This window comes from Rutilus rutilus, assembly GCF_951802725.1.
Source record: "Rutilus rutilus genome assembly, chromosome: 25".
Taxonomy (NCBI): domain Eukaryota; kingdom Metazoa; phylum Chordata; class Actinopteri; order Cypriniformes; family Leuciscidae; genus Rutilus; species Rutilus rutilus.
Genome location: NC_140229.1, coordinates 20,890,928 through 20,911,839, shown reverse-complemented (window position 1 = coordinate 20,911,839; position 20,912 = coordinate 20,890,928). Strand labels below are relative to the sequence as shown.

Here is a 20,912-nt window from a genome sequence, read left to right as displayed (position 1 = left end):
ACTGTTAGTTTCGACCATTTTGAAATGATCTCCTTGCAGGTACTAGCCGAGGTAATCAAGCAGTCAAAACCAACTGACTGTTCATTAGATATTATTCCAGCGAGATTAGTAAAGGAAGCATGTTCTTGGCCCTAGTATTTTATCCATTATAAACAATAGTCTGGAGTTGTTCCTAATCAGTTTAAACATGCTCTTGTCCAGCCTCTTTAAAAAAAAAAAACAAAAAAAAAACAACACATTTGGACCCTGCTGTCGTATCAAATTATCGGCCAATTTCGAAGTTACCTTTTTATCCAAGGTTTTGAAGAAGGTCGTTTTGAATCAAATAAACACCTTTTTGCTTCAAAACGATATCTTTGAAATTTTTCAGTCAGGTTTTAGGGCTTACCATAGTACTGAGTCTGCTTTGATCAGGGTTTTAAATGATTTACTGACTGCAGTTGACTCAGGGTCTTCAGCAGTTCTTGTTTTATTGGACCTTAGTGCTGCATTCGACACCATTGACCATGAGATTTTACTCTCACGTCTTGAAAATGTAGGAATTTACGGTATAGCGCTTGCATGGTTCAAGTCTTTTCTTTTAAACAGAACTTTTTCGGTAAATATTGGTCTAGATTACTCTCAACTTGCCTCTTTGCTCAGTGGGATTCCACAGGGGTCCATTCTCGGCCCAATTTTGTTCTCTCTGTATTTGTTACACCCCTTGGGTCAATTTTTAGCAAGCATGGAATCCCCTTTCACTTTTATGCAGACGATATGCAAATCTATCTCCCTCTGAAAAAGAACAGTATAAGAACCAAATAGAGTTGTTGTGGGACTGTATACATGACATCAAATCATGGTTATCTTTATTATTTTTTTTTAAACTAAATGAAGAGAAAACTGAAGTTGTGTGGTTTGGAGTTCCTAATAATTTTGTTGATCTGGGTGATTTAGCCCCCTTCTGTAAGCCATTAGTGCGAAATGTAGGAGTTCTCTTTGACAGTGATCTCAAGTTTGAGAAACAGATTTATTCTGTGGTTAAGTCTTGTTTTTATCATTTGAGATTAATAGCGAAGGTGAAATAATTTTTGTCCACGCGTGATCTTGAAAAACTCTTATTTTTATATTGAAAATTCTTTTGATGAAAAAATTTATATTTACAAGACTAGATTGCTGCAATTCACTATATGTCGGCATAATTAAAACATTGATTCATCGCTTACAACTGGTCCAAAATGCTGCTGCGAGGCTTTTGACAGGTACTCGTAAGAGAGACCTTATTACCCCAGTTTTGAGTTCTTTAAAATGGCTACCAGATAGCACACGTACGTCTGCAAGATGTCTGTTAAAGATCACTTCATCTGGAAAGCATCTGCTGTTTACTAACATCTGATAGACATCTTTAAGATGTCAGTTTAACATACATTCTAAATCATTACATCTTAAAGACATCTTCTAAACGTCTATTTGACATCTGACAGGAAACGTCCTATAGACGTATTGCAGATGAGCAAACACTCTTAAAAATACGTCTTCCAGATGTAAACACGCACATCAAATAAATGTCTCTGTGATGTACGTGTATATCGACTACAGAATAAATGTAAAAAAAATTTTTTTGTTTATAAATCATTGCATGGTATGGCTCCATTGTATTTGGTAAATCTGATTAAGAAATATGAACCAAAACGGTCTTTGAGGTAAGCTGACCAGCTGGTTTTAACGACTCCCAGAACAAAACGGAGAAGTGGAGATCGAGCTTTTGTAGCGATAGCTCCAAAACTCTGGAATGATCTACCCCTTTCTATCAGATTGGAACCTACATTAACTGTTTTTAAACACAAGCTTAAAGAATACCTCTTAGCATTAGCATTAGCATTTAATGGGGTATAGTAGTTGTTCTTGTAGGCTATTAAACTGAGGGGTTAATTTCGCTGTTATTTTACTGTGGTGTTAATGTTGTGTGTTTTTATGGTTGTCTATGTGTTTTGTACAGCACTTTGTTCAATGACCAGTTGTGTAAAAGTGCTTAATAAATAAATAAATGAAATGAAATGAAAAAAATAATCTAACGGACGTAGATGTCCCAAATAATACCACAACATATCTACATATGATAGTAAACATTAATCTTTTTTTCTTAAAGGGATAGTTCGCCCAAAAATGACAATTCTGTCATTTACTCACCCTCAGGTTGTACCAAACCTGTATGAATTTGAAAAAGATGATGTTTTGAAGAATATTTGTAACCAAACAGTTGATGGGCATCATTGACTTCCATAGTATTTTCCCCCCATACTATGGAATGGTCAATGGGGTCCATCAACTGTTTGGTTACAAACATTCTTCAAAATATCTTATTTTGTGTTCAGCAGAAGAAAGAAACTCATACAGGTTTAGAACAACAAGAGGTTGAGAAATTGTTTGGTTTGAAAAAAAAAAATGTCACCCCATTTTTGAGTGAACAATCCTTTTAAGCAAGTTGCAATCATGCATTTTAAAAATGTCTCCTAACCCTTAGAAATAGTTTTTATTGGTGTAACTAAATTCAACAACAAAGAAATTCTCTAATAAAAAAATATTTTAATGTCTAAATGCGTCATACTAAGCTAACAAGCCAAAGTTGTTTATTGCATTTATTTTAAAACACAATTTACTCTTTTTATTTATAACAGCCAATTCATTATGACATTTTAACAGCACCCATAATTCATCTCACTGCAGGTCAAAAGTTTAATGCCAGTAAGATTTTTTAAATGTTTTTGTAAGAAATCCCACCAAATGATCACCAAGACTGCATTTGTTTGATCAAAAATACAAAACTGTCATCTAAATACAATTTAAAATGACTGTTTTCTATTGTAATATATTTAAAAATGTAGTTTATTCCTGTGATCAAAGCTGAATTTCCAGCATCATTCCTCCAGTCTTCAGTGTCACATGATCCTTCAGAAATCATTCTAATATGATTTGATGCTCAAGAAAAAAAATGTATCGTCACTGTTGAAATGATTTTTTCTCAATATTCTTTGAATAGGAAGTTCAAAAAAACATCATTTATTTGAAATAGAAATCTTTTGTAACATTGGTTTTACTTTAGTTCTATTTAATCCATCCTTGCAGAATAGCCATATTGATTTCTTTTAAATGTTAGTGTATCATTTTCCATTACTTTATCAGTTTTTCCTGTACCTTTATAGTTTTGTGAGAAATAAAACAAAATCCTTGGTGTGTGAATTTTCCTCATCTTTATTGAAAATGAAGGGCACAAATTCACACCCTATCTCTCTAGCAAAACCCTTTGAAAACCCCAACCACAATACTCAAAAAAGAAAAAGAAAAATACAATGAACAACTACTTCAAAAACACCTAATCTAAAATATACATACAAAGTGTCCTGGTCCCCACATTTGCCTTGTGAAACATGAAACATGACACTCTACAAAGGGCAAAAACATAGTAATTACACATTAAGTGTTACTTCAAATTCATGATTAAAATCAGGTCTCTAGACTATGACCTGTCCCTTGACGGATTCAGAGAAGGTGTGGATACTGTGTTCGGGCTTTGGAGGGCAGCAGAAGCAAAATTGTAGAGTGAGAATCGGTTTAAAAAAGCATCCATGTTGACAGTGAACTGCAGGCAGGTCTTATATATTCTTCACGGCGTCGTCAATCTCACTTATCTGCTCTTTCAGTTGGTTCCACTGCTCTGGGTTCAGGGAAATACCTGCAATAAACACATCAAACAGAACTCTGGGAATTAAACAACTCGAATCACTTATTCACAAAATGCATCTGAATACATATAGTTTGTTTTTTGAGCACATAAAAAAAAAAAAAAAAAATGTGTGCACGGATAAATTCTGTAAAAAATAAAATAAGAATTGCGATTCATTTTGATTTCATGGTGACTTTAAAATCCAAACCTCAGTCAAGCAGCCCTGTCCCACTGATTAAAAAAACACATTGCTGAATCTCTAATAACTGGGATTTCTACTGTCACATGTGAATCCATGAAGAATAGACACCTACCTTTCCTGCCTGGTTTCATTTCACCTTCCTGGTCCATCCAGTATTCCCGGATATCAATCAGCACTTTCCCCTTGAAATCCCGAACACTCACATACCTCATCTTTCCTATCTTAAAAACAAAACAAAATTAAAAAAACAATATAACATACAATATATGCAGTGTGGTAATGCTGTATCAAGTAAAGCTAAACATTTATGTCATCATATCTCTGTTAGATCATTCACCTGGAACATGTTATCTTTTTCACTGCTGCTGCTTTTAGAGGCAGACGACACTTTTGAAGTTTCTCCACTTTTTTGTTTCTTTGATGGCTTCTCTGGAGTTGCCTGCTTCTTTCTCTTTGGCTGAAATACAGAATTTTACATTGTACTGAAAGCCATTAACAGGAACTTAGGATTTCACATGAAGATGGTACATCTAATCATGGCCGAGCGTGAATTTCAGAATGGCGCTTCGGTTTTAACAGTCAAAAATTAAGATGCAAGTAGTATAGCTAAACATTTCATATTTGACAAATGCGTTATAGAAATGATCCAGAACAACAGCTCAACCGAATCCGTTTTCTGCATATTAGGCATGTAATTGAGAATTAATGTGTGAAATATTGTGAATTCATTTAATGAACTAGCCTAAGTTAAACTTTCCTGATAGTCTCAGTAATTCACTTAGACTAATTCTTAAATTCTAAAATAATAGAAGTGGTCTAAATAATATATATATATAAAAAAAAGAAAAAAAAAAAGTATTATATTCTGTGGAAATCTCAGGACTAAAAAAAATACTCATCCTGACAAACAAACGCTATTTTTCATTATTTTTCAACTGAGAAAAACAAAAGACAGACATGGTATTAAAGCTATTGTTATCCAATCTTTGCAATCCAGAATTAAAATGCACATATGTAGAATAGATCAAGGGAATCAAAATGATCCCTGGGGCCCAACAAGCTGTTTCCAGCCTCAAAAATTCTAAAACCCTGTGTTCGGTCATGCTTCTAGTGTTCTGACAACATGAAACTGGTGGTTATTCTCAAGAAATATCACATTTTGCAGATGCAAATACTTTTGGATGAAATATACATTTATTTCAGTTAGTTAAAGGTGTAATGTGGGGATATTCGTGTCCATACCTTTGTGTCAACGTCACTGTCAGAGTCACTGTCTGAGGAAGACAACACTTCCTTTGACTTAGGCATTCTGAAAAGGACAACAACACAATTTAAATGAAAAATCAAACCACAATTCTGAAAAGCATAAATTGCACTAATACATTCAGGACTATATTGCTTGAAAATAATTTTGGAATAAAAATATTCATAATCTAGGTGCAGGCAAATAACAATTTCATCATGGTTGCATCCTCGTGCTTTGCAATGATGTTTTCTAAGTCTATAAAAAACACATTTATTTTCCGAAAAAGCAATGCTTGCATATTCGCATGTTGTGTTTTGCAGGTATTAAATTAGTGGAAGAGAACCTGATTCAAGGGCGTCAGTCGTTTACAACTATTATAAGAACAAACAAGGCCGAACATATGAACGCGCAGCAAAATGGCCATTTGCCAATAGTTTCCTTTCAATGAAAGAATATGTTATTGCAACATGTCGGATGATATTATAGTCGTGCCCGAAAATTATACGAAGCTGCAAGTATCAAAATACTTACGTGATGTTGCAAGATAAATGTAGGGTAAACTGAGTTAAAAAAAACACAGGCTCAATTCGATGCGCGCGATCGTTCTGCGAAACCTGTGCTGTTGAGCGCGCGCTTGCAAGCTGTACCAGGAAGCGCCCTTGAAGAACTGAATTGTGGGAAGTGTAGTTTTGATTATCCATTTCCAGCGCTATACTGCCATCCAAAGCCAAAGTGCGGTAACTACACATTTGGTAAAAAGTTGAGTAAAGGCTTGAAATGGGCTTCGTGAAATCTTTTCTGTGTTGTGACAAAGTCTTCAGAGAACCGAGAGAGTAACCTATATGTAATTTTTTTATATAGGCTAGTTTTGATAAGGAACAAGGTGCAAGTTTTGAATTTCTCCGAACATTATCTCCGTGTAAACTTCAAAAACGTGAATCTGTGAAAACGGTGACCGTGTGCACATGCATATTATGGGTCTGGTCTATGCGCGTTTTAATATGTGCACAGGCGCGTAGTCTTTTTTCACAAATTTACCTCACCAAATTACTTGTCTGGTCTTTATAATACAGAATTATTAGCCGCTTCTGCGTATCCATGCGAACTGGAATCATTTTTATAACGTTTTATCTGTACAGAGGTGAAGGGAAGGAGGCCTTCACAGGGGAGAGACTAGTTGACACTTCAGGGTTGCGTTGTTGTCGTGTCCAGATGCAGGTCCTTCATCAGGTCTTGATACGGCGGATTGCGGTAAACCTCGGGATAAACAGAGAGACTAATATTAGTGTAGATGCCATTCTTATGATGTAACGAGTACATCAGGTGTTATGGGAAATGTTCCCTGGCTGACCTAGTTTATGCAGCCTAACAGTGAATTATAGAAGTTAATAATGTGTTGTGTATACTAGGTTAAAGAGATTTATTTTTAGTCTAGATTTAAACTGACAGACTGTGTCTGCTTCCCGGACAATGTAACGAAGACTGTTCCAAAGTTTTGGTGCTAAATAGGAGAAGGAACTACTGCCAGCAGTCGATTTTGGTAATCTAGGTATTATCAACTGGCCATAATTTTGAGATTGCAATAGACATGAAGGACTATAATGTGTTAGGAGCTCACTCAAGTACTGGGGAGCTAAACCATTTAGTGCTTTGTAAGTAATCAGCAATATTTAAAAATGTATATGATGTTTAACAGGGAGCCAATGCAGTGTTGACAGAACGGGGCTAATATGGTCATGGTTCTGGTTAGAACTCGAGCTGCTGTGTTCTGGACCAGCTGTAGTTTGTTTATTATCCATGCAGGGCAACCACCCATAATTGCATTACAATAGCCTTGATGTCATGAACGCATGAATTAACTGTTCCTCATTTGTCATTAAGAGCATATGTTGTAATTTAGATATATATTTGAAGATGGAAGAATGCGGTTTTACAGATACTAGAAACGTGACTTTCAAATGAAAGATTGGTATCAAAGAGCACACCCAGGTTCCTAACCGACGAAGACTTGACAGAATATCCATCAAGTGTAAGACAGTATTCTAGGTTATTACGTGCAGAGGTTTTTGGTCCAATAATTAGAATCTCTGTTTTTTCAGAATTAAGTTGTAGGAAATTACTAGTCATCCAGGTTTTTATATCAGCCATGCATTCTGTTAATTTTGTGAAGTGGTAAGTTTTGTCAGGGCAAGAAGAAATATACAGCTGAGTATCATCAGCATAACAGTGAAAACTAATGCCATGCTTCCTAATGTTCTCTTACGAGAGGTTCTCTCGTATTGCTTAAGTTGCTTACGCTACGGGGAAACTAAAGTAATCTTTTCTCGAGATATTGAAGCCAAAAATGATCCTTAATTTAGTATCTATCCGGCGTCAGTATCCTTTTTCTGCCAGTGTGTGTTCTCTTCTGAAAGCGCGCGAGGCGTTTTTCTCAAAATGCCTCGCATTTCCCTGCTCAGTGATGGAGACTGCCACGTGATCTGCGCTGTCTGCCTGGGCCGAGACCACGCAGCCCTTGCTCTTGCTCTGGAAGAGGCGGTAGCAGCGCACCTTTGTCCACCCTCTGCGGGATGGCGTGCAAAGGCTGCCCTCCGGTCTCCGCAAAGCGCCCCCATTGGGCATGACGTCACGCAGGGCTCAGTGGTAGGCTGCAGCAGTTGCCACAGAGCAGCCAATGAGCGCGCTAGTTAGCCCGCTCTAGGTCTGCTAGTTGCTGCAACGCCTTGACAATAAATACAAAATTAAGGATAACTTTTGGCTTCAATATCTCGAGAAAAGCTGACTTTACCCGTAGCGTAAGCAACTTACGCAATACTCGTTCCCTCTTCTAGAGAGAACCGAGGTTACGTTAGTAACCGAGTATGATATCTCCCAAGGGTAGCATGTACAGAGTGAACAGCAATGGTCCTAGTACTGAGCCTTGATCGATATGACATCTCTTCGTTTACTACTACAAACTGATAACGGTCAGATAAGTAAGATTTAAACTATGGCAATGCAATTCCACTAACGCAACATCATTTTCAAGTCTATTTAAAAGAATGTTGTGGTCGATAGTGTCAAATGCAGCACTAAGATCGAGTAACACTAATAGAGAGATACAACCACGATCGGATGATAAGAGCAAATCATTTGTGACTCTAATGAGAGCAGTCTCAGTACTATGGTACGGTCTAAATCCTGACTGTAAATCCTTGCAGATGCCATTTCTTTCTAGAAAGGAACATAGAACATAATACTGCCTTTTCTAGTATCTTTGACAGAAAAGGTAGATTCAATTGATATGATGCTCATGCATTATGTGTGTTAGGGCTGTGCCCACTTCTCCAGCACCACCCTGGTGGTTCCCACCTCCACTGACTTCACCACTACCAACTGATCCTCCATGGTGTGGTCCTTCACCCCATAGTCCAGGTCTGCCACTGCACCACGGCCCAGGCACACCATTGCTCCACGATCCAGGCCCACCACTGCTCCATCATCCAGGCCTACCATTGCTAGACCGTCCAGGCCCTCCACTGCTAGACGGCCCAGGCACACCATTCCTCCACGGTCCAGGCCCACCATTGCTAGACCGTCCAGGCCCACCATTGCTAGACCGTCCAGGCCCGCCACTGCTCCACGGCCCAGATACACCATTGCTCCACGGTCCAGGCCCACCTTTGTTAGACCGTCCAGGCCCACCATTGCTAGACCGTCCAGGCCCGCCACTGCTCCACGGCCCAGGTACACCATTGCTCCACGATCCAGGCCCACCATTGCTAGACCGTCCAGGCCCACCATTGCTAGACCGCCCAGGCCCGCCACTGCTCCACGGCCCAGGTACACCATTGCTCCACGATCCAGGCCCACCACTTCCTGACCATCCAGGCCCGCCACTGCTTCACGGCCCAGGCCCGCCTTCTAGTTCCTTGTTTCATTAGTCTTTGTGTATTTAAGCCCTCATGTTTGCCATGTAAGTTAACTATGTTCCAGAATTATGGTTTCTAGTTCATGTTTATTTTGTGTTTCATGTTTTGGATTAACTCATGGTTTATGCTTCATGTATTTTTTTTTATTTTTATTATCACCATTATAATAAATTGCACTTGGATCCCCTACATCATTGTTCTTGTCTGCTTCCATGACAGCATCGTTAAATTGTGTAAATTATAGTTTTCAAATAAGAAAGTTTTCTCAGTTTGGGGTTTGTCAACATTATATCTGAAGAGCTCCTGTATATTCTTTGTTTCATTAAAGTCTCTTGTAAATCTATCATTCTGTGCCACTTCAGAATCAACCACAGAGCACCCGTGCCGTGACAGTTTAAAAATTGGTGCTGGAATGACTGCATCAGAGTGATAATGTCATCTCTGTGATTCAGTCTGCAGATTAATCTGTGAGGGGACCCAGGGCCGGTTCTAGACATTAGGAGGCCCTAGGCAAAATTAATGTTGGAGGCCCTCCACCCCCAATAAAAAACACTTGAAACAAATATGATTCCTAACCTTTTTATTTATACAACATTTAATTTTAAATTTAGTATATTTTTTCTTACACAGTACGTAAGTTTGGACACGTTACTATTTTTAATGTTTTTGAAAGAAGTCTCTTCTGCTCATCAAGCCTGGATTTATTTGATCAAAAATACAGAAAAATAATGTGAATAATAGTGAAATATTATTAAAATGTAAAATAATGGTTTTCTATTTTACTATACTTTAAAGTATATTTCTGTGATGCAAAGCTGAATTTAGTGTCACGTGATCCTTCAGAAAACTTTATAATATTCTGATTTATTATCAAACGTTAGGAATGGTGCTTAATATTTATTTTATTACCTGTGATATACTTTTTTTTAGGATTTTTTGATTATTAAAAAGTTGTTTTAAAAAGGTCTTCACTATCACTTTTTATATTTTTAACACATCCTCGCTGAATATTCCTGTTTTTTCTGTATTTTTCATCAAATAAATGCAGGCTTGTAGAGCATAATAAGAAACTTCTTTCAAAAACATAAAAAATAGTAATGGGTCCAGACTTTTTACCGGTACTGTATGTACATATTAATCAAACTTTATCTAAGGTAATCTCTTTTTTGTTTAATGAAGATGTTATTGTTGTTGTTGTTATTTTGCTGTTTTATTCAATTTATTCACAGTTCCAGAATACTCACTTTAGTAGATGAACAAGTGCTTTTATCATTTTTTTTTTCCATAGCTGCGGCATGGGCAGGATTTTTCCCTCCCATTTAATCAATATTTTGTCATAATATTAATATCAGTAATATGATATTATGTACTGCATTGTTACCTTAAATATGCTATACACATCAAGTGGAAGAGAAAGACACGATCGCTACTGAGCAGAAAAAAAAATTCTAAACTGATATTGGCGTAAGTAGCTATTGGCGCTTTTCCACTGCATGGTACAGTACGGCTCGGTTCGGTACGGCTCACTTATGGCGCATTTCCACTGCATGGTACGGTACGGTACGGCTCGCTTCGGCTCGCTTTAAATGGTACCACCTCTGTTGAGGTTCCAAGCGTACCGTACCGATACTAAAATGTGACGTGAAAACACTGCAGATCACTGATTGGTCAGACAGAATCATCACTTGGTCAGCGTCATTGTATTTACGACACGAGACACTAAACCCGCTAGATTTAAATAGCCAGTAGACAACCAGGGGGGCAGGGATTTGTATTATTTTGAAGCTTCCCCGGGCGCCGCCATTGGCTAGCGGAACCCCACCTGCAGTTAGCATCCCATTGACTCCCATTCATTTTGGCGTCACTTTGACAGCGAATAACTTCACATCTGAGGCGTTTAAAGACTCCATTTGTCCATTATTTATTTCTAAAGAAACACGAAAATGTATAAAAGGCTCCATTACCTTGTAGCTTACGTTATGACCCTGTAGAAGCAGTTTTTGTAAAAGTAGGCTAACGATTGCGTCACAGCCACGCGACTCTCTGTCGCACAGTAGGAAATTACCGTATGGACAGGAGTAGAAGCTCGCGGGCAATCGGGAGGACGTCGAGGCAAAATGACAAAATAATTAATCAGAACACCTACAAAAAGTTTCTCCTGCTCCAAGATCATGGACAGCTCCTACTCACGCTCTCCGTCTCTGCGAGTTTCGGAAGGAAATGATTCAGATTTCTCTCGGCACAGCTACTAGAAGACAGACGGTTTGCTCACGTCACATCTACGTCGTCGAGCTCAGTTTGAGTCTGCGCAGTACGCTGGACCCCCAGGAAGTAAGAGTTTCTAATTGGCTTCACTTTGTCTCCGTTGAATCCAATGGGGTCGCTGTGTCCATTTCTTTTACTGTCTATGTAGACAACAGCCAACACCGTAGCGCCTGTTTTAAAAGTATTTGCTTAAAAAAAAAAGTATAGTATAAACTTCAAAAAAAGAAATGGCTGAATCGTGTTCAGTGGACGAGGTGCAGACGTTCCTCTCGTTGGTTGCCGAGGAGTGGATGGGGAAACACGGAATGAAAAATTTGCATTTAATATGATGATGTCATGGCAGTAGAGTAGAGACGGCAATAAGGATCAGTCCCACCCACTTTGAAGCGGTAGGCCTACTAACTGCAGTGGAAAAGCAACCGAGCTAAAGCGAACCGAACCGTGCCGTACCGAGTCAAGTCGTACCACGCAGTGGAAAAGCGAAGCGAGCCGAACCGTTCCGCGCCGAGTCGAACCGTACTGAGCCGTATACCATGCAGTGGAAAAGCTCCATATGATGTCAGGGTAGCCTATAATCTAATCATCAGCAGAATTTATAAGATAGACCTATATGAGATCCTTTATTTGAAACATTTAAAAATGTTGTAGTGTGTTGGCTTTTTAACTTTGAATACAAACGTCTTGTCTTTTACTTTTGTAGCTTTTTTACTAGTCAGCTTAATGACGCTCGCGCTCTTTTAAACTCGTAATAAAGCGATGAATGATTTTTCCAGAAATGACGCTGATCTACAGTACAAGTTTATATTTAGAATACATTGCAATCACTCCAAACAGATGACGACAACTCTCACACCTGCATTACGAGCTGTGCTTCTTTGCATGCCTATTTAGGCTTTTGCTTTGCAGCACCTGATGGATGCGTTCGTTACACACACTTTCAGAAGCTGGCACCCGCTTTGAAACGGAAACATTAAAGGGTTACTTCAGGATTTAGCATTAAGCTTTGTATTAGTAGAAAACCTGTAGTATTTTCGAATTACCATGCTTTCCACCCTCATATCCCCCTGAGAGGAGAGATTTATGTATTTTTTGTCTGGAAAAAATCCTCCGATGACGCAAAAATCGTCATTTTGCGTCATCGGAGGATTTTCTGGCCAGAGGCTATAGACTACAGCCAGTAGATGGCGTTGTTCCGCATGTTTTCAGCCCGCCCATAGAGGGTGGGATCTCACTCACAGAATGTACACACAGTCAGCCGTCTTTCTTTGGAAGCTAAGCTAGCAGGCTCTTGTTCTGTGGAGAAAGCTGAATAGTAGGAGAAAGCTGACTAAGTATGGGTAACCATCCTCCTTTTCCCGGACATGTCCGGCGGGCGAGATCGTTCAAAATGTCCGGGATTCGGCTTTTGCTTTCTGCAGTCGCCATTCATTGTTTACATGCACACCTCATGTTTCAATCTAACTGAATTCATTCCGATCGGTGAATCTGAATGTAGTGTTTACATGAACGCTAAACAAGTGATCGGTTGATGTGCGTTTTAACCAGATAGTGTTCCGACGGGTCGTCCGCGGGACATAGGGTGATTTGAAGGGTTAACTTTATGAAAGACAAAAAAAAAAAAAAAAAAATTTTTACAAGTCGCATATCTATGGAAAGCTGAGATTCTTGTGATTCTAACGATATAAGCCATTTTAGGATACAATAAACACAGCGGGTACAATCTGTGTCTTTGTCAGACCACCAACAGCCAAATAAACAAACAGGAAGTGGAAGACACTTGCCTAAAAAGCCTTCTGTTCGTCCACTGATCCATTACATTGCAACAACAATGGTTTAGTTACACTGTAAAGGCTCCATACAATCAATTTAGCGAAGTATTTAGTCCATAACACATTTATATATCAATAAACATCCACTTACTGTGAATAGTAGCATTCCAAGTTAGCCGACAGAGCTCTCAAAACTATCGAACATACTATGGTAAATCTTCAAATTACATGTCAATATTACAGCTATTTTGACTTCAAAATGGCCGCTGACCCCTGAACTTTTGAGTGACAGCGGATTTCAGCGAATCACGGAGTTTAAGGGGGGTTTTTCCTCCAGCTTGAGCCAGTCACAGGCGCATTAGGGACACGGTCCACCTTTCGCTTTGACGGACATTTGGCTACTCCAATTGGAGCAATGTTAGAAATGATTGACGTTTTGAATAGCCAATGATCTCCTGAAGACATTGATATGCAATTTTTATGGGAAGGATTCAAACAGCGTCAGCAATGACGTTGCGCAATGTTTGTTGTCGATCGTGCGCTCGTGCGCAAAGCTGCGCTCGCTATAGCAAATGACTTTGGAAGGCTATTTTGATGGGAAATCGTCTCTTTTGACAAGTAAGTGTGTTATTATACATATACATGCAAATATAACATTTTTACGTGTTTTTCTGAGTATCTTATGTTTGTGTTTCACTGTTTTGAGATGGCCAATGCTAACTGGTGATGGCTAAGCTTCAGCTTGTCCTCAAGCGTAACGTTATGTGTGCATTGAGCGCTCATGTTACTGTTGTGTTGGACATTTATCAGTTTGTTTATGTCCCTGTGTGTCTTTATTCACGGATTTGTGTTTGTCCGTGTTTGTTTGTGTGTGTTTGGTGCTTTTAGCGCTCTTGTTATTGTTATGATGGGTGCGTGAATCGCTGTTTATGTCCCTGTTTGTCTTTATGCACGGGTGTGTGTGTGTGTGTGTGTGTGTGTACTTGTTTTCATGACAACTGAGGACATTTTTATGATAACACACCTGCAAATGAGGACACTCGGGAAAATAGGTGATTTATGAGGACAGTTTGGGTGTCCTCATTTTTCAAATGGCTTTAAAAACATACTAAGCAGTGTTTTTTATTAAATGTAAAAATGCAGAATGTTTCCTGTGATGGGTAGGTTTAGGGATAGGGGCAGTGTAAGGGGATAGAATATACAGTTTGTACAGTATAAAAACCATTATGCCTATGGAATGTCCTCACAAATCACATAAACATGGCTGTGTGTGTGTGTGTGTGTGTGTGTGTGTGTGTGTGTGTGTGTGTGTGTGTGTGTGTGTATATATAAAATAGTACACAATACATAAAAGATATAAATTATTTGTTTGTTTTTTTTTGCTTTTTTTATATCACAGAAAAACATCTGACATTGAACTGGATGAAGAATGGGAGTCAGCAGAAAGCCATATGATGGACATCAAAGAGGAACCCTATCCTTCACCTTCCTAGAGAGGTTCAATAACCAAAGAAAAACCTAATCATAAATTTGTTAATAGTTTGATATATATGTAGTGTATAAAATACTAATATTAAATAATATTTTAATACCATAACACTTGTTTTGTATTGTTATTTGCACAAATTTCAGTTTCAAGAATGGCAAAAAAACAATATAATGTGTTTATGCTTCAGTTACTATGTGTCAACAATTATTTACAGTGAATCTGAATAAGGAATAGAATAGCTCTAAGTGTAACCTTTCATTAGAGCCCAAAATTTTGCCTGTACAGTAAAGCATTCAAGAATAGCAGCATGTTATGTGTCTGTGGTTACAAAGTGTCATTTGGAGTCTCCAAGTGGCCTTTTTTGGGGAGCGCCTAGACATAAACTTAGATAAACCTGTGTAAAACACTCATTAGCTTAGGTTTTGTTATCAACATTTAAATTGGGCTTGGTAAGGCTTCATGCTGTGATCCCACTGTGTTTTCCAGCTAATACCTCCCAGCTATAGTTATCTGCAGGCATCTTTTTACAAAAAAAAAGTTAGGCGGAAATTTTTTCCCTCTTTTTTAGTGTGTTCAAAGTTCTATTACTCAATACCAGTGAGACTTACAGTGATTCTGACTGTTTGGGAACAAACCTCAAAGTGTCCCCTTTCAAAAGAGACCAATACCATGCATATACTCCAAATGGTTCAAGAACAGCATGCAATTTAATTTGGGTAGGCCTTTTTTAGGTGTTTTTGGCAGAATTTGCAGGAACGCTAACAGCATTGCTAAGAAAATTCCCGCACCTCCGTTGCGAGACCGGCGTGTCTCAGTAATGACGCCACCGGCCTCGCGCCGTTCTCCCGCGGCCGTCAGCCTCGTCCTGCTCACCACAGTAAACATGATAGGCTTGTTCGACTTGAACCGGCGCTGCACAGACCGATCGGTGAATGACATCAAAGTACCGCGAGAGCGAATAGAAAGTAGACGGCTCCTTATGCTTTTGAATTGCTCTCGCGGTACTTTGATGTCATAAACCGATCGGTCTGTGCAGCGCCGGTTCAAGTCGAACAAGCCTAATGAATGGCGACTGTAGAACGCAAAAGCCGAATCCCGGACATTTTGGGCGATCCCGAAATCCCAGGCAGACTCGTCACGGAGACTCACTGGTAGCCTAACCTTGTTTTCAACTGCGCTGTCTTACCGGTAGGCGTGGCCTCCTAGGGCAGCGAAGCAAGTGCATTCTGGGAGTTGTTGTCTTTCATCCACATAAGCCAAAAATACATTTTCTGGCTTTTCAATATCCAATGAACAATGAGGCTAGTATTTCTGCCCGTCTTGACTGGTGGACTATATAGGGGATGTTACGGTTATGGAGGCCCCTCCTCCTCGCCTGAGGCCCTAGGTAATCGCCTGCTCTGCCTATAGCTAGCGCCGGCCCTGAGGGGAGCATTTCAAATCAATCTTAACATAATCAAGCTTTTAAACAGCTGCATTTGTTTAGATAGGGTCAGTCATTTTGAAAGTTGTAATTAAACAGCTTTTTTGAAAAACTTATTTTAAATTTCAGAATTTTTGGGAATTTGTTAAACATTTTACATGTTAAAAATGTAATTTAACATTAAGTTAATTTGCTAACTCTGTATTTGTATGTGACAAATAAGGTTTTTAACACCACAGAATGATGTGAAGCCGTAATCTTCCACTGCTTTGGTATAGTCTAATAACATTTAATGATTGTGTACAAATGAGAATTAAGAAATATTTTCACTTCATCACCTGCTTCCGCGCTTCCCCTGCCTTTAAGATTAAACATCAAATATTTATGAAAAATTGTAAAAAAAATAAAGCCATTGTGTCAAGCAGGACGAGGCAGAGGGCCGTGAGAGAGCAGCACAAGGCCGGTGGCGGGATTACTGATGAGCAACTCACCGGTCTTGTATCTCACAGAGGAGCAGAAGCATAAGAGGAGGAGCAATGACGGTGAAGGACAAGAGAGGCCAGGCCTGGACTTATGTTAGTTTTATTATATGTGGCAGCAGTCATCCATGAGGTGCAGCTGCCTTTACTTTTGTATTTGTTTATTTTATTAAAAGGCTTTAAATGTTCACCAGTTCCGACAACAACAAACTGTTACAGCCATTAAATATAAATTGCTATATTTGTGCATGTAAATCAAAATTGTGATAGATATAGAAACAAATGAAGTTAAACAGATGAATGTTTGCTCTGAAGCTGCACACACACAAGTTGCTAGTTTGAATCCTTAGATCCTTCACTAATAACTTCCTGCAACTCTTAAAAGTGTGAAACTATAGAAAGAAAAAAAAAAAACAAAAAAAAACAACAGGTTTTCTAATCAGACATAAGAAATAAAATGCTTTCTCAGTTGGAGAACCACTGAGCAAAATGATACACAAAAGAAACAATAAGATGCTGTCATAATACTTTTTATTGATTCAAGAGAAGAGAGATTAATCAAACTTTTAGATTTGTTAATGACGAATTACATTGAGGTTTCTGTTAATGATTGAGCTTCTGTTGCTGCAATGACTCATAACAGACTATAAAGTACATCTACGGATGGAGCCGTCAACACAGACGACCCACAGAAATCCCAGGTCAAAGCTCACATGCTTGTGGCCATTGGGACAGGCAACCATCGAGATCCAGTCTGTGCCAGCGGGGTTGGGGCGAGTGACACCAGTTCTGCCAAATAATTTATTTAATGTAGAATTTGATTTATATTAGAAAATAACCACTTGTTCATACAGGGTATAATATGATGAAGGTTCTGTTCACCTTTGGTACAAGTTCCCTTGAGCGTTGACACCAAAGACATTGCCATCAGTTGCTACTTCAATCATGGACAGAAGTCCAGGAACATTCACAAAGCCGGACCCGGAACAGGCATTACTGGACACATCCTGCACCAGACCCAAAGAGACACACCGGTCAACCATAATAAAGTCACATGAATTAACTGCATTTGCTGATTCCACACCAGTTTCTTTAGTTATGTCAGAAAATCAAACATGTGTGAGGTCCAGCTTATTGTTAAAAACCTGGTGTATTTAATCTTGAACTCAGGCCCTTGTATTTAACATTACCTTCAAGATGTAGATTTGGTCAGCGCTGTTCACTCCCCAACAGCTGTACGGGCCACAGCTGTAATACTTCAGCTTTCCATTAATTGAAACCCAAGGAGTACTGCTGGATGGCCATTTGTTATTAGCATCCATATTTAAGCAGAAGATGTCATCATTCACATTGACACCTGAAATGATCTGATCACCTCCAGCATCCACCTGTTTGAGAAGGCCTAACAGTACAATCAACAGGTTGGATGAAAGATTAATTTGAGAAAAACAATAAGATAATGTCTTAAAACAAATTAACGACCAATTAAGCATGTATTGTTTCTGTAATTCCTCTTTTCACCTGGAATCTGCACAAAGCTGCCACCCTGCACCTTGAAGATCTTGTCAGCTGCATCCACCCCGAGAAGACCAGCAGGACCAACACTGAAGTGCTTTAGAGACGTGCAAATCTTTCTGAAGGCATTAATATTTAGGACAAACGCTTCGTTTTGATCGTTCACTCCAACCACTAAACCAGATCCAGCGTCTATCTGCTTCAGGGAGCCACTCATCACTTCACAGTTTAAAGCTGTGAAAACATGGAGCAAAAGGAGTACAAATAGACACTTTCACAAATGAATTACATACTGTCATATAAAACACCATCAAAATCGATTTATAATATATGGATGTTACCAAAATCACATTAGTAGCTTACCCAGAGTGGGAAGGAACTGGCAGCTGAAGAGTAGCAGGACGCTCTGAAAAACCTTCATTGCCCTGTTCATAACCATAAATCATTTATATAAGTAAGTTCAATTTGAGTTGGAATAAAAACATAATGAATATTAAATTAATATTAATTAAATGAAGACAACCTTCTCTTGATAGACCAGAATTCAGCAGTCAGTGTGGATTCTTCTCTTTTGTGATACAGGTAGCCTACTAGAAATTTGCATCCAATGTTGATAAATGCTGTTGAGGGGTCATTTAAATAGCTGAAATATGTTGCCTGATTAGACTGGGGGCTGATATGTTGCCTGATTATGCCGTTTGTTTCTATAGTTACATATTGGTGTCACCTGCACCTAGTTTAGTTCCTTTGTTTGCCCAGTGTATTTATACCCCCAGCTTAGTTCAATCTCTTGTAGGTTCTTGTTTGGATGTGTAAACCTGGCTCAATTGGCCCAATGGAGGCATCTGGTCAGTGGGTGAAGATTTTTGCTGTCTTTCCTCGTGGCAAAGTATTTTGATTAAATTAACTACATTTTCTCATATGCATTAACTCATTATTTCATCTGACTCCATAAATGAAAATGTTTTAGTGATATATGTTCATCTTTAAATGTGAGCGAATGTTTGACTATTCTTTTTAACTCTTTCCTGAAAATAATGTCACAGTCCGTTAGAATAAAAATCAAATGTTTACAATTTATTATGTCAGGTAAATGTATAATGCCAATTTCATAATCAGTTCAAAGATAATAGATACAAAACATCAAATGCTCTGGAATAAAGAGAAAAGATGCGGACCTTGACATTTGGAACAGTCGCCCTGAGCCTTTTGCTGCATTTCATTATATAGACAGAAACTTCTTTCACATGGAAACATCTGCTAACAATGGCAATTTGCATTCAGAGTTTACACCTTTTGGGAACAGAATGCCATTTGCCTGGAAGACACACCCTCTTTTGTGTACAAGTTATCCCTACAACTCTTAATAACTTATTACCTTTTGGTTTACGTCTTTGGGAATGAGACATTTGTACCAGTCGCACTGAGACATTTCAAATGATAACAAACATGTATAATACTGTATAATAATTATTCACATGATCAAACCATATAGATTTTTGGGTGAATTTCAGGTGATCTCAGCATGAAAGAGAGAGAGTGGGGGAAGTGGGAAAGACATGTAGATTAGGATGATTCTGAGACTCGAATGGTGATGCTACCTTCACGAGAGTGAGTTCAAATGTTAATTTCCTTCGTTCTCTCAGAGAGTAGCCCTCTCTTCCAGTTTTTCCAGTCTTACAGCTATCACCCTTCACCGTCTGTTAGGGAGGCAGAAGAGGAAAAGGACGTCTGCCCCGTGCCAGCCACGGACCCCAAGCCAGAGAAAACTCCCGCTATGGAGCCAGAGCCAGCCACCATGTCCATCCCGGAGCCTGAGCCAGTCACCATTTCCGTCCCCTAGAGCCTACCGCCAGATCCATCCGGGAGTCAGTGCTTGTGGCCCAGTCCATCCCAGAACCAGGAATGGATTACTGTCTGATTGATTTGTAGTCTGCAGATCCATGTCTCACCCTTTTCTTCACCCTCGAAATCTCTCCTTCTCTGCCGGTCCTGTCCGACTATATGGACTATCCGCTTCCGCCCAGAGTCCTTCCTCCTCCAGTGGTCAAGCTCTCCAGCTCTCCGGCTCCACGTCAGGCTTCTCCACTAAGTCCACAAAGGTTTTCGCGGCTGCAACACAAAATGAAAAAAGTACATTGATGCTAAGTGCACTCTAAAAAAAGATGGTTCTTTAAAGGTTCTTTACACGTAGTAACAGTTCTATTTAGAACTGTATCGTCCTTGTCACAGATCAACCAGAGTTCTTCAAAACAACGCATGGAGGACGTTAAATGCCAGTTTTATGTTTATTTTAGATTCTCCCAAGCCAGTAAAGTGCAAGGTGCTCACAGGTGCCAAAACATGAAAAATTCAAAAGGAAAAAACAACAACTTCAATATACAAAAAAAACAAACAAACAATAACCTTGGATCAGGTATAACCATTCAATCAGAGTACTCAGCAGATACTGCACTCACTACCACCAGTCCTAGCCTATTGACCACTTCCTAGGGATGGCTGACGCGAAACTGACGTTCCGAAGCTTTTCGAGATCCCAAAGCGCAGATGTTTCGAAACACTGATCCGAAGTGTGATTCAAAACACCCATGTCACGTGACTACAGCTAAATGAAGATTCGGAGTGTTTCACAAGTGTTTTCGACAAGTGGCATGGTCCGCCGAATCAGCGTCTGATCAGCGCAGACCACACAATCGCACATCTGTATAAAAGTGAAGTCAACGCATCTTGACCTCGTGGGTTTTTGTGAGAGGAGTTTGATTAGCGGATTGTGATATAGTGACATTTATAGTGCGATTTGTTTAGTTATATTTAGGCTTACATTTAAATGTACACATTGACTGATAGGCTAGAGACAGACAGAGTATACATATAGTGACACATTAATAGATGCATAGATAGAAATATATA

General features: G+C 39.1%; 2 protein-coding genes and 1 long non-coding RNA gene across 4 annotated transcripts; 1 reads left to right on the top strand and 2 right to left on the bottom strand.

Moving 5' to 3' along the window:
* Positions 1–3,207: 3,207 nt before the first annotated feature.
* Positions 3,208–5,827, bottom strand: sub1a (SUB1 regulator of transcription a). Its single transcript, XM_084401021.1, has 5 exons — positions 5,683–5,827; positions 5,148–5,214; positions 4,243–4,362; positions 4,018–4,126; positions 3,208–3,712 (listed from the first exon to the last, which is right to left on the bottom strand). Exons 2-5 carry the CDS (start codon positions 5,211–5,213, stop codon positions 3,633–3,635), a joined length of 375 nt encoding a protein of 124 aa, XP_084257147.1. The 5' UTR covers position 5,214; positions 5,683–5,827; the 3' UTR covers positions 3,208–3,632.
* Positions 5,828–13,598: 7,771 nt separating this feature from the next.
* Positions 13,599–14,693, top strand: LOC311285389. Its single transcript, XR_014626350.1, has 2 exons — positions 13,599–13,714; positions 14,496–14,693. It is a non-coding gene; the product is annotated as an uncharacterized lncRNA (long non-coding RNA).
* Positions 14,694–16,981: 2,288 nt separating this feature from the next.
* On the bottom strand, positions 16,982–18,618 carry LOC311285334 (fish-egg lectin-like). 2 transcript variants are annotated; one of them, XM_084400937.1, is made up of 6 exons: positions 18,526–18,618; positions 18,366–18,427; positions 18,009–18,236; positions 17,678–17,889; positions 17,370–17,494; positions 16,982–17,276 (listed from the first exon to the last, which is right to left on the bottom strand). In XM_084400937.1, exons 2-6 carry the CDS (start codon positions 18,421–18,423, stop codon positions 17,132–17,134), a joined length of 768 nt encoding a protein of 255 aa, XP_084257063.1. In that variant the 5' UTR covers positions 18,424–18,427; positions 18,526–18,618; the 3' UTR covers positions 16,982–17,131. The 2 variants fall into 2 exon arrangements, with proteins under 2 accessions (XP_084257063.1, XP_084257064.1); XM_084400938.1 differs by having other exon boundaries at positions 16,999–17,276; positions 18,366–18,417; positions 18,526–18,595.
* Between the last annotated feature and the right edge of the window lie 2,294 nt (positions 18,619–20,912).

Excerpts from the sequence above, each read along its gene's own strand:
- LOC311285334 (XM_084400937.1), bottom strand. The coding sequence starts at position 18,423 with ATGAAGGTTTTTCAGAGCGTCCTGCTACTCTTCAGCTGCCAGTTCCTT. Across the intron at positions 18,237-18,365 it reads CCAGTTCCTTCCCACTCTGG|CTTTAAACTGTGAAGTGATG; the intron begins GTAAGCTACTAA and ends ATGTTTTCACAG. Across the intron at positions 17,277-17,369 it reads CAAGGGAACTTGTACCAAAG|AACTGGTGTCACTCGCCCCA; the intron begins GTGAACAGAACC and ends ATTATTTGGCAG.
- sub1a (XM_084401021.1), bottom strand. The coding sequence starts at position 5,213 with ATGCCTAAGTCAAAGGAAGTGTTGTCTTCCTCAGACAGTGACTCTGAC. Across the intron at positions 4,363-5,147 it reads ACAGTGACGTTGACACAAAG|CCAAAGAGAAAGAAGCAGGC; the intron begins GTATGGACACGA and ends TCTGTATTTCAG. Across the intron at positions 3,713-4,017 it reads AATGAAACCAGGCAGGAAAG|GTATTTCCCTGAACCCAGAG; the intron begins GTAGGTGTCTAT and ends TGTTTATTGCAG.